At 39.8% G+C, this 18,037-nt stretch overlaps 1 protein-coding gene across 1 annotated transcript; it reads left to right on the top strand.

Annotated features, from left to right (window-relative positions):
• The first annotated feature begins 1,502 nt into the window (after positions 1–1,502).
• Positions 1,503–9,822, top strand: LOC134444427 (uncharacterized). The gene is made up of 16 exons (XM_063193742.1): positions 1,503–1,557; positions 2,102–2,200; positions 2,285–2,517; positions 2,648–2,826; positions 3,283–3,376; positions 3,472–3,581; positions 3,683–3,808; positions 3,929–4,043; positions 4,124–4,186; positions 4,596–4,650; positions 5,168–5,259; positions 5,432–5,549; positions 5,641–5,742; positions 6,819–6,986; positions 7,220–7,381; positions 8,433–9,822. Exons 1-16 carry the CDS (start codon positions 1,509–1,511, stop codon positions 8,639–8,641), a joined length of 1,974 nt encoding a protein of 657 aa, XP_063049812.1. The 5' UTR covers positions 1,503–1,508; the 3' UTR covers positions 8,642–9,822.
• Positions 9,823–18,037: the final 8,215 nt, after the last annotated feature.

Below are 18,037 nucleotides of genomic sequence, written 5' to 3'. Positions count from 1 at the left end.
TAGTGGTCAGCGATGTATGCAATGGTGATTCAGATGTATACATTTTCTAATTCTCCATCCCCATGATCTCTATAGCTTGTATGAACCCACTCCCAGATATTGATGGAGAGGATTTCACTGCAAGTCTTCGTGAGTATACCTTTATTTTCTGCATTGCTTTCCCCCCCCTCTTTTAACCTAATCACCACCCATCTCCGTATTGTGGACTTACATGATTCTGTATTGTGGACTTAAATTGTTCTCCTGTCTGCTAATGTGTCTTTGACAAGCGACCATGTCACTGACAAGCTGGAGGATGATGCTGACATGTAGGCATAGGCGAATGTATTTCCAAGCAAACCTGTTAATAAGAAACTTTCATCACTTTTCTGATGATGTGTAAATACGCTTGTTTCATGCCTACTTCTACTATGTATACAACTCCTTAAATGGGTCAGCTAGAAATAAAGAGACCCTGTGTAAACTCCAATTAACATATGATGATTGTCTGAGGATATTGCTGAAAAAGCCAAGGAGTTGCAGTGCTAGTAAACTATTTTGTCACTCAGAAGTATGTTAGAGGTTGTCTTGAGGAACCTAATTTTTTGTTCACATGTTGTATGGAAATGTATGATAACTGTATTGTAATTATTCTCACAAGCGCTACTTGCAGCTTTGCCCAATATCAATCATATTGATGTATTGGTAAGGCTGCCTTTTAAGACTGCCATGACAGAGGGTATAGGCCTACTTGCATATGGTTATGTGCCAGAGCTTTTTTCACTTTTATGTATGTGTTGTGTGTCTTCCTTTTGGACCCAGAGCCTAATAGATGTCATATATAAAATACTAATTATAGTGTTCATTCTACATTTGTAATAGAGTTAGAGGTGCACCATGTAGGATGGTGACCACATTTGCTATTGCATCTAGGCTGCTCATTGACACTATTGCCAATATTTTCATGAATAATAGTGAAATTAATAACCTATTATTTACTAGTATGACTGAAGTACTAGAAGTTTTTTAAAAAAACATTTGAAGATGGTGGTAAGTATTTGTGAAAAAGGTAAAATTTGTGAATGCTCAGAATGAATTCTGGAAATCAACTGTTGGTAATATTACACATTGCTCAGTCCACATCATCAAATCCATGGCAAAATCCCTGTATTGTTATGGTTTTGCACTTGTATTTTTCAGAAACACGTTTGGATGAGTTAAGGGCAACGCTAGCGGTACCAGAAGCTGGCCAAGCTTCAGGAGCTTGGAGACGGCGTCAGGAGCTGGTTAGGGAGCGGGCAAAAGTTGCCAGGCCTGTCCTCCTGGACGCCAGGCTTTCTGGACAGAAGGTGCTGGCCCAATTATGCCAGAAATGTCTCCAGTCTGACGCGGTTATCCGCTGCCTGGACTGTGTGCCACAGGACATGGAATATCTTTGTGGCCTCTGTGATAAAGCAGTGCACAGGAGGGAGGTGTTTCATGGAAGGGTGGCTACTTTTAACAGCTTCATGGAGGCAATTCCACCAACAATGGCAGTGGGGCTGGACAGCAGTGGCCAGCCTCAACTTTGTGAGCAGGGTATGGCCATTCAACAATGTCTGATGACCAAATAATCTCTGTTGCTGTTGATTTTTGGATGTGATATCAATACCCTATAACATACTTTTTTGCCATAAAGCTGTGATGGTCATGTATGGTATAGTGACCTTGAGCCAGTTTCCAGAGAGCCTCTTAATGATATGCTGTTTATTACATAGTGTAGCCTCTTACTGCAGATGGGGCCACTGGTGGGCCTATTCACCATTTAATGAAAATACTCAACTACATCATAAAACGTTGCTATAACAGTACTGACAGCCTTAAGTAACAGATTAAGAAATAGCCATTGCAATTTTGGTGGCAGTATAACATAGGCTCTGCGCTAATTGGCTAAACAGCAAAATACCGTATGTAAGACGTTACCTGTCATTAAGAAACCTACCCTGACTGCTTGTGTCAATGTGTGTGTGTGTGTGTGTGTGTGTGTGTGTGTGTGTGTGTGTGTGTGTGTGTGTGTGTGTGTGTGTGTGTGTGTGTGTGTGTGTGTGTGTGTGTTTGAACACCACAAAATGCTTTGTTGCAGTGTGTCTCTTGCCCCTGCCTATCCCCAAGATTATATGTGGATGCCCTGGAGAGGCTATGGTCACAACTGGTAGGCCTGTTGCAGTCATCACCATGAATGGTAATTTTTTGACGTTTAAGTCGTTTGCTAGCTCGAAAGATAGAAAAAAGTGTAATGACAACTGCAAAATGTGTATTTTCACAGGGAGATTTGACTTCCATCTGCCCCGCAAGGTCTGCACACTGTGCTCAGTTGAATGGACTCCAGATGTCAAGGAGCTTGTTGCCTACAACTATTGGCCAAGTGTCAGCAGCTCCCAAACCATTTACTCCTTCGCTGTTTTTGACGCTTTCAGCGAAGTGAAAGTGTCCGCCCCTTCCTTCTCCCGAAACGCATTTATTAAGCTGCTGCAGCACCAGTCTGCCCAAGGAGGACGGGTAAATAGGCCTATATTAATCTGACTCCAAAATGATTATAACTGTATTTATTGCTTTGTGCATATACAGTACAAGCTTTCAAAATGCATTTTTTAAATTGAAAATATTAATAAATTTTGTCCTTTTACAGTCAGGGAACATCAGCGGGGACACATTCCAAAAAAGCTACTTCGAGTTTTGCCTGTGCCAACATGCAGAGGACAAACTGACAGAGGAGGACAACTTCAATTGTCCAGCGTGTCAGCCTGACATGCTGGCAGTATGCTGCGATGGCAATAGGAAACACTACCGATTTAAAAAAAACCAAGGGTATATAAGATACATGATTGTGGATTGTTAAGTGGCTATTAGATGTTTTGTATTAGATGTCAAACACATACTCGGGGCAGCCGTGGCCTAGTGGTTAGAGAGTTGGTCTTTCAATCTGGTTGCCGGTTCGAATCCCCCTTGACCACTCCCTACATATCCATCCATGTCTGAAGTGTCCTTGAGCAAGGCATCTAACCCCACATTGCTCCAGGGACTGTAACCAATTGCCTGAAAAGTAATAGTTGTAAGTCGCTTTGAATGAATGAACGCGTCAGCTAAGTGCAATATAATGTAATGTAATACCCACTCATGGCTGAAAGTGACTAGTAAACTGGTCCTTTCTAGCAATCAAACTGGAATTTCACTAGCATTTGACAGGTGTTGATTTAGAGCATTTCTGACATGCATTGTTTGTTTATTTTTTTGTTTGTTTGTTTATTTGTTGGCAATGAACAGAATCGATGAACCATCTATATATGATGGCTTGTTCCTTGCAAGAGACAAGGAGGTGTCGGCTTTCGTGGACAAGATCCGGGGGAGCAGCAGCAGAGTGAGTTTGATTCTACGTGATAATCTGATGGGTGTAAATGTTAGGGTATTGACTTGTTGACTACATATGTTCATGAGCAACGGTTGACTTCACAGGCACATCAGAATCGGACATGTGGGATGGCCAGGTTCAGGGCCAGCAGGGAAACATCCTCAAAGTCATCTGCAAAGATAGATGAAGAGGGACTGCAGGTTGCAGTGTGCAGGTCTGTTTGTAACTCATAAGTGGTATGTGTTGTCAACCTTTCATTACGTATATTATATAGTTATCAGTTGTTTATAATTGTATTTTGTGTTCATCAATCAGACATGGGATATTGCTCAGAGGCCTGAACCACTACCGCGGGGAAATATTTGCGTATCCCCTGTATCTGCAACAGGAGGTGGCGGAGAGGGCCAACGTCACCTTCTTTTGTATGGACGTTGCCTGCAGGTAAGTAGTGTCTATTTTACTTTAGTCAGAATTAGAATATTTGTTCTATTCTCCTTTCAAGCACAATACTGTATATTGCTTGCATAATTCCCACTGACTTTCGTGTTGTTTTATGTTTAGGTACTGGCCATACCTCAATAGGGTTATTTCAAAGCACCCGGAGCTCAGGCCTCTGACCGAGATGAAGCCTTTTTTAAGTGTCATGCATGCAAAAGTGCATCGGCCAAAGTGCGAGGTACTTGACCTTACAGTGTATTACTAGCCTACATTAAGCTTTTGGAACTACAACTACATAATACACACTCACTTTTGCAGGTGACATGGGGTGGCCGTAGTCAGGAAGGGGCAGGCAACACTGTCGGCGAGGAAGTGGAGCAGGTGTGTATTTTTTTCCTTTATTGTGACTTGGATATAGGACTTTTCAGGAATGCTGGTGTCAATACATCAACATCAATGTGTATATGAATCCATGTAGAAACCCACATTCCCAGTCACAAAAAAACAAACATTGTGAAAATGTTTAATTTTGAGCGTGTTACCTAATGGCAATGCACTAACATAATCCGCTTCGGAAACTCTGGACTGACCGAGCCAATGCAGTCATGGCTATGATGTAAAAACTTGTGGTTGTTTACTATTTCATGGCATGCTGTGAACAACCATTTCATGATAAATGAGCATGTATGTCTAGACATCAACATATAGATGTCTGTTTTTGAATGCGGTTATGGCTGGGTGGTGAAGTCATATAGGAAAAGACATTGTTTTTTTATGTTTTTACATCCAGGTAAATAGTTTTCTCTCCAGGGCAGCAGTCGTGACCAAATACATGACAAAGTCAGGTTAGTTTGAAAGGCACACCATGTGTTATTTTTGTCCAAAATCTTTTTAGCATAACAAAAAAGGAATGTAATAATTAATGTCTTCTGATGAAAACCACAATGTTCTTTACCATTTTCCCGTGATCTAATCACACATGCATGTTTGGGCTGTAATGAAAGACTGTTTGACCTATGGTTTGACACAACATGTGTCTTTTGAAATAAGTTTGCATTTTTTGTCATTTGCCCGCATTACAAAATGAAAACATAAAGATGTACAAGAAATGATAATTCATAGGTAGAACGGCCATAATAGGGTACTAGTAATTCTTTTTAAAGTTCAATAACAACAATCCTCGTGATTTCAAACTTGGAAGCACTATCACGTTATATGATGACTGGGGGGTTACAGAACTTTGAAAGGGTCTGTCACGATGTTGCCTTTTTGCACTGCATTACATTATTGTGAGTGCGTATCGTGACTTCTTGGTTTGATACAATATCACTACAGACCTAAAACATATGTTTCATCAATCAGGGAGAGAAAACATGCTTACACAGCAGGCCATGGGGTGGAACAACAGGAAGAAGAAACATCTACACAAAGCCTTGGCCCACAGATACACCAAAGTAATATAATTTTCATTGGCCCTCTTGCCTGACACAATGCACATTTTTACTAACAACAGAGCCTGGGGTCTAGCCTTCAGTAATAACTCTCTTGACCTCTCTCTATATATACTGCAGATGAATGTGGTTCTTAATTCTGTAACCTTATGATCTACTTCTAAATACTTTGCAGATCTCGGAAAGGGCAAAAACGGAAGCCGACAACCACAGAGACTTCTGCCTGAAGAACGGCATCACCAAAGAGAAGGCGCATCAGTGTGTGCATGATGTTCTTCAGTGGGCAGCTGAGGGTAAATCATCGTGTCCAGAATTCATACTTTTCACCAACACAGTGCTTCATTTACTTGTTGCAGAATGATTCAAAAAGTTTTACTTGTTTAGAGGTGGAAAGTATGGAGGAAGCCAATGAAGAGCTCATGGAGGACATTGAGACAGCTTTGGTGGACCTTCTGCGAAAGAAGCAGGACCTGTATCGTCAACATGGTGGGTTGATAAATCAGATGGCACCGTTCAGATTGCGTAGCCTCTTACTGTAATATCAATGCCATGTCATTACCGGAAGCCTTAAGTAACATATATTGGTGTTTTGTGTTTGGTAATTTTTACCCATTTTCTGTTCTTTTTGCCTGAGAAAAAAGTGGTAGGCCTATAAATTATTATTCTTTCACAGCCCAGGTCATTTTGACACGTACATTTTTCTTAACACGTAACATTTTCTAAACGTTTTGATAAAATATTGACATGTTGAGCAGACAAGGCAGAGTGTGAATTATGTGGAAAAAAGGAGTGCAAATATTGCCCGGTCCACCAGTTGTGCATCAATGTTGCGACCCTGTGCGAGGAGAGCACTAAACACCTTGGATTGAGCTTTTTCACTTTCTTAACCATCTCCTATCTTTCTATGTCTACATTTGCCACTCTCAAAAACATATACCGTATATATTAGGGCTGGGACATGAATGCATCAATTTTGATAATTAATCACTCAAAAATGAACTAAAAATAATAATAATAATAATAACAGTGTAATATTGCTACATAGTTCTGGATTAGACCAGTGTGGAGGGCAGCATTTCGCCTCATGATGAACAGTCTGCTGAAATTGAGAAGAGTTCTCTCTACTTTTAAAAATGAACAATATTTTCAGATTAAGCTTATTTATTGTCATTATTCAAAATCCATGTGGAAAAAAAACTTTTCACTGTTTACAAGTCAGACATTTAAATGTGATTAAAATGTGATTAATTCGATTAATTAATTTCAAAGCCTATAGATTAATTTGATTAAAATACGACCCCAGCCCTAGTATATATACATGTATAGTATATAAAAATTCACATCCAGATTTAAAGGAACATGAGGTTGAATATGAGCTATGATTTTTTTCCGTTTGTAATTATTTTTCTATATGCCCGGGTCAAAATTACCCAAAATGACAATTCTACGTAGCAATGACACAAACACCTTACAAGGGTTAAGGTTATAACATGCAGTAGACTCTGAGCAAAATGGTGAAGCTGATTTTCCCCCCCATGATGCTTGTTTGTTTCACTTATCAGACAGCAGCAAGACCAGAGAAAAGAAACGACGAAAATTAAGAACACTTAAAGAGAAGCTGAAGCAGAAGGTTGAGGAGTACAATGAAACTGCTGAAGAGACAATTGACATTGAGTTGGCCTGCAACTTAAATGAGCACTACATCCTGCCATGGGAGAGAGGCCGTGATGGTATGATGGAATGTGTCCACATGTTCTATATAAAATATCAGTCTAAAGCAACCAAACTCTCTCTCTCTCTCTCTCTCTCTCTCTCTCTCTCTCTCTCTCTCTCTCTCTCTCTCTCTCTCTCTCTCTCTCTCTCTCTCTCTCCCCCCCTCTCTCTGTCTCTGTTTTTCTGTTTGGCTTGGGTTTAACAGAAATCCTCCTTTTATGCTTGTTTTCTGTCTGATTACATAACCAAGTCAACACCAGGTTGAAGCGGTCTGTTTTCGATCAAACAATGCTGGTCAGACGCTTGGAGGAAGAGCAAAGCATCTTGGTGAAAGAGATGACGCAACACATCACGTCCCTCCGGAAGGAAATGAAGAGAGTGGAGAAGCTTGCAGATAGCCCCACATTTGCCGGTAGGTCAAGTTCTGTGTTCTGTCGGTCAATAACAAGAACAACTAATTACGTAATATTTACTGGATAGACCAAAGTACAAGTTGTGCAGCAAAAATGTCTCTCTGAAAAATCCGAAACTCAAACATTACTGACCTTCAAAAAGGAGAAAATTCTAATTTGACAGACAAGATCCACCTTTTTGTGTCCAAAAAGTGCAAATGTCCAAGTTAAAATTAATTACATTACATTATTACATTGTTGGCATTTGGCAGATGTTTTATTACAACTAAGGCGACTTTCAAAAGAGCTGCAAGAGATGTGCTTAGTCTTGCTGCCTCTGGAAGACCGTTCCACCACTTGGGTACAACAACAGAGAACGGTCTTGACTGAGAGTACGAAGTGCAACTGGATGGCAGAGCCAGATGGCTTGTGCTTGAGGAACCCAGTTCTCTTCCAGTAACATAACGCTTTAGTAAGTAAGTCCTTCAGATAAGCTGCCATTCGTGTTATGGTTTTGCAGGCAAGGGTCAAGGCATACATAACACTTAATGCTTACAATTTTATGGTGGTGGTGAATGTATATAAAAAGGGTAGCCTAACAATTTGTGTATGGGCGGCATGACTGATGGAAATAAACCACTCACCAGAAAAAATGCACTGCACCTTTAACGTGCACGAGCCACGACCAGAATTTCAAACCGTTTTGACTTTCTTGCAACCCTGCGATTGCACGATCGTGAGGCAAAATCGCTTGTCGTTACCCCATGTAGGCCTACACTGCACGATGCGAGACTCACGATTGACCTGCGATTGAGGAAGAAATCGGCCCGACTCTCAAAAAGTCGTGCGAGTGCCAAATCGGGGCAAAATCGGGGCAAAAGTCGCACAGTGTAAGCCCAGCTTAACTTAGGCCTAACCTACCGCTTCAAAATACATGTGTGGTGGTTATAGCATGGAATGATGTAAGTAGCAGCAAATGATGGGAACATCAGCTGTGTCATTCTGAGAGTAGGCTATGCACATAATACATTAATAAATTACATCTTGTTAATCACCATTTATGTGTTGTAGATTCAGAAGACCTTTCAGTGGATGCTTCTGATGGACTGAAAACGGTCTGCATTAGGAGAGTATTTACACTCACAAACAACATTAAGGAAGCGGTTGCAACGTATACCGCAGTTGTTGAAAACCTACCACTGACAGAGGAAGACAACGAGGATGAAGAAGATGAATTCAGCTGTTCTGACTCTCCATACTCTGAATCGGACGAAGATTAGTTTTTCTCCATTGGTTTGGCTCATTTCTCAAATAGACATGTCAAATGCTTACTGCAAGCGTTCTACATGTGTCAAATGTTTAGCACATCTTTGCAAATGGCTATATACAAGTAGGTTGCACTACACATTTATCATACAATTAGCACATTTCCAAATGATTTGATATCGCTTACCTAAACTGACTACTCAACTCCCAATCTAATGGTTGCTCTCTGCAAAAGAAGTCAGCATGATTAAATTTTGTAAAATGCAAAGTACTCTACACAATTGTCAAAGTATTCAATGATGTCATATTTTAACAGTAGCTTACATTTATTATTGTAATCGACAGGTCAGGGAGTTCATACTTAATGGGTTTTTTGGGTTTTTTTTTTTTTTTTTGAAGGGGTGGGGGGGTTCATAATGTTTTTTCTCTGTGTTTGATTCTGCTTGATTCTTCAAATGACATTCTGTATTGAAAATATTATTTCTTTGGATTTGTCCACGTTATTATGAGAGTGACACTTCACTGTTACTTTAAAAGTTACCTTAAAATGTCTCTGTTGTCAAACTTCAATGGTTTCACTCACTTTTTCATTTTTATACGTAGTTGAAAAATGTTATAGTTAGGGCTTCTTTTATGTCACTGGAAAGAGTTGTGCTTACTATAAATTGTCGTGCAATATCATGGAAGTGGTTTTTAGAGTAAACACATTCTGTTCTTACCAGCTGGTCATCAGGGCTGGATTAACGCACAGGCTAGATATGGCTGCAGCGTAGGGGACCCCCACCTGCAAGGGGGGCCCTGATTGGTCAAAAGTTGAAAAAATTGCAGAATTGACCAGACGTAATATTGAAAAATTAATCTGTCTGTTGAGTAGAGTCAGTAGACATGTTGTTTTTAATTCCTGGCTTATAATTATATGACACTCTCTATGTAAATTTTGTTGCGAAATTTGCTTTCTGAGGGTCCCCAAAGCGCCCTGTAGCCTAGGGGCCCCAGTTCATCTTAATCCGGCCCTGCTGGTCATACTGAAATAAAGTAGAACTTGGATTTGAAATAAATGTATGTATTGCATTGTCCATAAAATTGCAAACTGTTGTATTGGAAATGTGATAGCCTATGCATGTATACTTGTACAGTAAACATGTGTACTGAAGTTGCATTTGGGGGTAGGGGACATGTGACCAGTGTTAAATAAACAGGCACTCTAATACATATATTGATATGTGTAATTGATTGATTGATTTGAAGTAATTCATTTTTGGTCGTTAGAAAATTACCTCTTACCTCATGTATTGTATGCATTGCTCTAATTGCATAATTTCCCTATAATTATGGCTTTGTGTTCAGAGGACCTATGTTTATGATCCTGCTGACAGAAATGTTTATTTACATTAAAATAACCAAAATAGGGAAGAATTCACAAACCAACTTTCGATAGAGGAACAGCCACACATCATCATATTGACATCTTTTGGGACAAACAAACAGGGTAGAGAGTGGAGTTGCAGTGTCAGTATGACTGACATGACGTGTTTTATCATCTTTTTGTTACTGCCTCCATTGGACATTAAGTCTTTAAAAGCTGCATGCATTGCAGGGCACACGGCCGTTCCTCATGTGTTCATATATCTTCACACTAAAGAACAGTTTTGCCAAATTTAATCTTGTCATTAACATTTATCGATTAATTAACTTACATTTTTACTAGCTTGACCAAAGTAGCCTACAGAAAGTATTTCAGCAAAAAAATGCCTATTTCAAAATGGCGAACTATGGAGGAGTTCTCCCTTTTCATTTATGAAAAATGCAATTTTCCCAGTTATAATATAGCCTACTTAGATGGTGGTAAGTGGGCTGTAACAAGTTAACATTAGTGAATGGGCAGCATTCCAACTCTGGAAATAAACTACTAAAAATAGGCCTATTGCACAGTGCACCCTTAATATAAGGCTACATTTATATATAACTTAGTTTTAAATGTAGTCTCTGAGCTATAGGCTTCTGTAGGCCTACAGCCTACCATAGCCTAGGCTATTTGCGGGCCCATGAATGTTTTTTTTAGTTAGGATATAGGCCTACAATTAGAGGCCAACAATCAGAGAGAGAGAGAGAGAGAGAGACAAATCAACAGGTGAATGATCAGAACGAGAGGACATACAGTATTGCACAATGAAGGATACATAAGAGGAGTTGGTTACAGTTGAATTTGAGCATTACTTTGTTGAGAATGAGTTCCAGAGTGGGGAGATCAAGGAAAGCTGCCGTTCCGAGGAGGGGTTAAGAAGCAGTTTCCTTTCATGTCAAGGAATGTTCATTGGCTTCCATCCTTTGGGGTGACAGAAAAGTTGTATGTGGCTAAGTTTTATGTTAAGTCATGGTGTACATTTTATTATCCAAACTACCATCCTCGACCTTGAGTACTGTTTGGATTTGGCAACCACCAACTTCCGCACGTACATACGCACTTGCGCCCAGTACAAGCTTTTGCACGGTGTTGGTCCCTAACTCATCCATACAGCACCATTCTAAAATATATAAAAGATGCTCACTGTCTTAAGCCAATGTGCACTCCATTGACCTCGTGACCAGACTAGCATGAGACTGAGTTCATGTGTTGCTACCATTGGGCCCCACTGTGTCACTGTATGGGGCAGGAGCTGCACTGACTACAACAGGAAAGCCCTGCAACGTATAGTGAACAAAACTGGGAGGATCATCAAGGCACCTCTCCCCTCCCAGCACGAAATCTACTCCAGCCGCCTTACCTGCAAAGCCCTCACAATTGTGAGGGATGAGACACAACCTGATCCTTCTCCTGCCCTCCGGAAAGAGGTACAGGAGCCTACGTCCAGAACCACCCGGCTGGCAAAACACCTTCATCCACCAGGCCATCAGAATGCTGAACTTCCTCCAGCCCCTCCCTACACAGTCTACTCCAGCCACCAGGCAGACAGGAAGCGAAGACTATGTCTCTTGCTCTCTCTCTCTCTCTCTCTCTCTCTCTCTCTCTCTCTCTCTCTCTCTCTCTCTCTCTCTCTCTCTCCTCCTCTCTCTCTCTCTCTCTCTCTCTCACACACACACACACACACACGCACACACACACACACACACACACACACACACACACACACACACACACACACACACACACACACACACACACACACACACACACACACACACACACACACACACACACAGTACCAGGGACTGCACCTTACCTGCATTACCTCAGTTCTGGGACATAAAGACAATACAACATGCTGCTACAATGCTGCTACCCCATCTATCTACTACTTGTATTGCTATTATACTGTTACTTCACTGTTATTATTTCTATTATTGTAATGTCTACATTATACAAACCTCAACTCCATAGAAGTTGGGAGTGGGACACAAGGTAAATTGTGAATAATAACAAAATACTGCCATTTTCAAAACGCCTGATTCTTACATTAGATGTAGAACGGCACAAAGACATACATATATGTTTGACATACAAACATATTAGCCACCAAAACTGACCAAAATTATTGTTTGGGGGGATATTCATGAATATGTAAAAACATGGCAATAAAAGGGAACAAATATCGAGGAAGACTAAAAACAAAACAAAAGACAACACTTAACAGTTAAATACATTAACAGATGACATGATTTTATATAAAAAAGTGTTAATTCCTACCTATATCTTGGACATGATTTCACCATCTTAAATGGTGGCTGTATTCCTTGTCATGTTTTGCAATGTTTTCCTTTCTGTAGTGCTTGCAGTGTGACAGGTATTGACCAAAAGTCCACAATTTTATCACCTGCTGGTCCTTATGATGGAGTTAAACTGTTAAAACATTATAGAGAACGAAATTTGGCCACTATGTGGCAGAAATTGAAGATCTCCCTTTGAAATATAATGCATGCGTGACTTTTCATCGTGTTTAAAACCCATTTATATCATTCAGCACTGCATTTCACTCTACAGAGGAGTGAGAACAGCTTCACCAATGCACTACTGCACCCCCATGTCATCATGGAGGCTGACTTTTGAAGTTAGCACTAACACAAGTTGGATGGTCCATTTCCACTGTAGCACAGGATGTGCAAGATTATTTTAAAAAAGAATGGACTTCTGCTGACTTCTGTAAGCAAAGGACAGTTTCCCATGTCTTCTGGGTCTATTTCAAGTGAGCTCGGGTGCATAGGAGAATGTTAAACCCCTCTATAATTTGCACACATGAAGCATTCTATAGTCAATTTTCAATAGCTGTAAGGCTTGGAGTGCTATAGTGAGACTACAGCCAATAGGCCTATATATTTCGTGATGTATTGAACCTATACAATGATATTTTAGTTTTTATTTCAAAGGACATTCAATGCAAATGCATTTTCTTTGTCTTTCATATACTTTACAAGTCCTTTTTGAATAGGTTTTATTGAAACATTTGAAATTTGCATCTTTGATTGTATTGCTAGTGAAATGGAAATTAATGTTATTACAAATGTTTAAACATGCGTTATCATCAAATATTTTCAATATATCATTCTCCCATATCTTTCTCAACCCCACAAATGATGATGGGCCTTCTCTTGTCATGAGGTTGTAAAATATGCTTATTTTCCCTTTTAAAGTTTCTGAATAAATAGCAACTCCTCTATTTCCGATAATTCGAACCTTAATTGCCTTTCTTTAATAAATGTTGTAATAAGGCCTCTTAGTTATAAGTGCTTAAAGAATAGCTTCTCTGGGAGCTTAAATTGTAACTTTAAATCCATTAATGATTAATTCATCTTGAGATCTATATTTAACACATCTTTAAATTGTACTATACCAAGATTAGTCCATTGACTTGTATTAGATAAGGTAGCTTGGGATCTAAGGTCTGGATTTAGAAATAAAGGTGAATGAATGGAGGTACCAAAGGATATTCCCATTTTCTTTCTATACTTTTTCCAACTTTGTAAAGTGTTAACGAAAGTACAACACTTGCCTATGTTCTTAATTTTTTCAAAATGATTTATGAATATGAGTGAGCTAAGAGTCAGTGTTTCGACTATTTTTGACTCAATATTCACCCACAACAATTCTTGTCTCATGAGACTGGTTCCTCGTTTGAGCAGCCCAAAAGTAGTATTGAAGGTTCGGTAATCCCAAGCCTCCTATGGCTTCTGGCTTCATAAGAGTAGAGAGACTAACACAAGGTTTTTCATTACTCCAAATAAACATAGAAAAAGATTTATTGATCAACTTGAAAAAATCTTCTGGGAGCGAGCAAGGAAGCATCTGAAAAAGGAAAAGAATTCTTGGGAGAACATTAATTTTAATTAAATGTATTCTTCCTAAGAGTGATAATGGTAGTGAAGTCCACCTTGGTAGTTCTGATCTGACCTTGGAAGAAAGGGGAGTACAGTTTTCTTGAAATAAATTCTCCAATTATGGGGTAATGAATATGTCTAGGTACTTAAAGCCTTTTGGAGTGAGATTGAACCCACTCGAGGCAAGCATTTTTTCAGTTGGTGTCATGTGTAGAAAAATCACATTGGACTTATTAAGATTAATCTTGTGTCCTGAATATCTACCAAATTCATTAATTTTACTTAGCAAATGAGGGACGGAGTGCTCCGGATCTGAAATATATAAGAGAATATCATCTGCAAATAGTGACAATTTGTGTTCCATAGTATTCAACTTATAGCCTCGGATGTTACTATTACTTCTAATAAGTGTAGCGAGTGGCTCAATCATTATAGCAAAGAATAAGGGTAACAATGGGCATCCCTGCCTGGTTCCTCTAGTTAGAGAGAACAAGTTTGAACATTGTCCATTTGTGATAGCTGCTGCTTTAGGGCTCTTATAAATACTTTCAATTCAACTTGTGAAATTATCACCAAATTTAAATTTATCAAGGACAGAGAAAAGGAAATATACAATGATTTTAATGACAAAAATATGTCTCATGGCCCTATCGTTGCTGATATGGTAGGGCACACGTTTACCACTCGGCCGACCCAGGTTCGATTCCCGGTCCGGGTCCTTTGCCGACCCTTCCCCATCTCTCTCTCCCAGCTCACTTCCTGTCTCTCCTCCACTATCCTGTCTCACAAAAAAAAACAATAAAGGCTGAAAAGCCCCAAAAATAATTTAAAAAAAAGTCTCATATGCACTCAATCATGGTAAATCAAAGGGAATTCAAAATTGTATGTAATAACTATGGTAATTATTCCATCTGCATCTTTAATTCTGAGTGACTCAGCCTCTCATTGATGGTCTTATACCTTGACACTCATGTTGTCGATCAGTACAATTCATTTTGGAATCTTCTTCTTTATTGTTTTATCTTATTTGGATGTTTATTACATTTCACTGATCCCCGTCCGAACTTATTTGAGACATTTGCAGATATCAAACTAGAAATGAGTACCTTTGTCCCTCAAAACAATAGTTTTAACACTTAATATGTTGTCTTTTCACTATTCTCCATCTAATGAATGGATTGAATGTTTTGAAAACAATAGCATTTTGTTTTTATTCACAGTTAACCAAACGTCCCAACTTCACCGGAGTTGGGGTTTATATTTATCGTATCTCTGTTTACATGTTGAATGTTAAATGTTCATTGTACTGTTTTTATTATTGACCACTTATTGTTACCAGTCCATCACTGTTACCTGTCCTGTCTGGCACTTTATGTCAGTCTTTAAAATGTTAGTTTTGTATATGTCTTGTCTGTCTTGGCATGTTATAGAGAGAAAATGTAATTTCATTGTTTCCTTGTGTCTGTGCATATGAAGAAAAAGACAATAAAAGCTGACTTGACTTGACATTGATTGTGGTAGCCACAGAAATTATTGTGCTATGTGTAGCTACAGTTTGGGGGATTCAGCATTTGAAATATTTTACATTTGGGCTTTCAGTCATGACTGAGTAATGTCATGGAAGCATCACATGTGTTGCCAATTGACTTTTATTTTGTCATTGCAACATTTCAAATCTGTGGGAGTGAGTCAGATTTTCCATTCCTTTCCCTAAAATGTTTTGGAATACAGGAAATTGCATCTAAAAACTCCTCCACCCCACTTAAAACTTTTCCACCATCCAACAGCACAATTGCAGATACTGTGCTGAAACAGTCTATGCTTTATTGGGACCGTGTAGATCAGGGGTGGAGAAATTTCAGGCCCTGGAGTCACATGCGTCCTGCTAAGCCATTTCATCTCTCCTGCTTTTACAACAAAGACAACTTCTAAATCCTATCATACTTTCACAAAACATTCTTAAAATGCTAACCGATACAGTGGTCTTCGAGCTTGGTGTTTTCATCAAATAAAATAGTCAAAACGTTATGTGAACATACATTATTTGTTATGCCTGACATAAGTTGCCTGTGAAATTTGGGCCTTTGTACAATATTGTAAACTTCAATGTGACCCTTAGCCCAAAATAGTTGCCCACCCCAGTAGACACTGTTTGAGTGAAATACCATCTTTTCTTTGCTGTTATAGTACTCAAATAGCCTAGAACTGTAGACCTAACCAACTGTCAACCTGTGCGAGGAAGTGTCAAGTGTAAACCCTGTCTCCCTCTTCTATATCTCTATATCTCTTCTATATCTCTTCTCTCCCTCACACCACTTCAGCAAGAAGCATGAAGAGTAAAACACAAATTCAGGAATAGCTTCTTTCTTACCCACTACACTGAATACCACTAAAATCCAGGTCAGTGTAACGCATTGCAACTTAAGTTATTTAGCGATTGCAGCAGTAGTGTCGTTAATCCAGCTACTGTGTCACTGCCTCTGCACCTCCTGTGTGTGAGAATGAACTGCCAATTTGGTGACGCTCCCTTAGCTCTGCCTCACCTGGGTTGGCAATTGGGTGATTGCTAGCCACACCTGTATAAAACCAGGTGGCTGGCTGTACACATGCTCCTTGCTGTGTCACCGCATCTGCACCTCCTGTGTGTGAGAATGAACTGCCAATTTGGTGACGCTCCCTTAGCTCTGCCTCACCTGGGTTGGCAATTGGGTGATTGCTAGCCACACCTGTATAAAACCAGGTGGCTGTATACATGCTCCTTGAGTGTTCCTCTCCACAAAAAGCAAGGAGTGCTTCACATTAGGCCTACCGCATTACAGCTAAAAGTAGGCTAATGCATTACAGTAATTACTTAGGCCTACTTTTGTAATGCATTACTGCCCAACATACATACACAGAGAGTGTCATATATTGACTGAACCCACTCCTGCATTCCATGCTTACATGGCCTCATCCTCTGACTTTTTTAAAATTGGAATCTACACACTGTAGCCTACTTGGATGCTCTACTGAAGGCTACTGCACTGTTTTTTTGTATTGTTTTAAATCCTCCTATGTACAGAACAATCATTTCTTCGTGTGTGTGTGTGTGTGTGTGTGTGTGTGTGTGTGTGTGTGTGTGTGTGTGTGTGTGTGTGTGTGTGTGTGTGTGTGTGTGTGTGTGTGTTTGGGGCTGTAGGTTATAACAAAATATCCACCTCATTAGGTAGGCCTATCGCAAATCCTGTAACAGCTATGCACGCTCCAGAAAGGCACCATAGACCAACATTTGGTAGGCTATAGGCCTAGGCTAGGTCGAGACTTATTTATACTACTGACAGTTTTGAAAATTGACCATACCTTTCACCATACCAATTCCCGGCTTATTAGGCCAGCAGTGTTTTTTTTAATGTTTCTTGTAGGCCTTGGGCCTATTGCTCACATGTGGATTTGAAAGCTCGTTCGATGCGCAATGGAAAGCTGATTGCGCAATCGTCATATGGCTATTTATCGCACGATGCTCGCTTCATCGGAGCTGGTCAAAAATATGGGGAGATTTTCTTCTTCAAGAGCAAACGTTTTTTGTGTCGTTTGTTAGTTTTTAACCAAAATAAGGTTTGTCATAGGCCTAAACCCTTCTAGAGGTTATGCAGCACCGTCCACAAAACTTTAAACGAGATGCGCAGAACCACCTTTTATCTGTTAGACTAAAAAAAAGAGTTGCTTTCTTACACCTACGCCCATCAATGTTCTCTTCGACATAACTAGGCCTATGTCTGCATTGAGAATTATTTGAGATTGTCTTTGAATATTTAGACCACAAGTTTAGCCTAAGTGACAAATACCTCCCACAGTAGGCCTACGGCATCCCTAATAGGCCTACTAACGTGATCGCCGGAGAGTTCACTTTTTGAAATTTGTGGATTGGTCTTCAGAAAAAGTTTGCTTGCGGATATGGCCATGTAGCCCATGGCCCTAAATGTGTAGCTTGTGAGTTATCGCGCACCCATTCAGTTTTTTCTTCAAGTTTGAGCGCGTCCTCTGACAAACTTGAAGAGCCTGATTATCATCGACGTGCAAATCTCTTCGAGACTCCAAAGTGTTGTCACTAGGAGGGCACA

The sequence above is a fragment of the Engraulis encrasicolus genome, unplaced genomic scaffold, assembly GCF_034702125.1.
Source record: "Engraulis encrasicolus isolate BLACKSEA-1 unplaced genomic scaffold, IST_EnEncr_1.0 scaffold_564_np1212, whole genome shotgun sequence".
Lineage (NCBI taxonomy): Eukaryota > Metazoa > Chordata > Actinopteri > Clupeiformes > Engraulidae > Engraulis > Engraulis encrasicolus.
The sequence above is the reverse complement of the archived record's forward strand: the minus strand, read 5'-3'. Positions and strand labels throughout refer to the sequence as shown.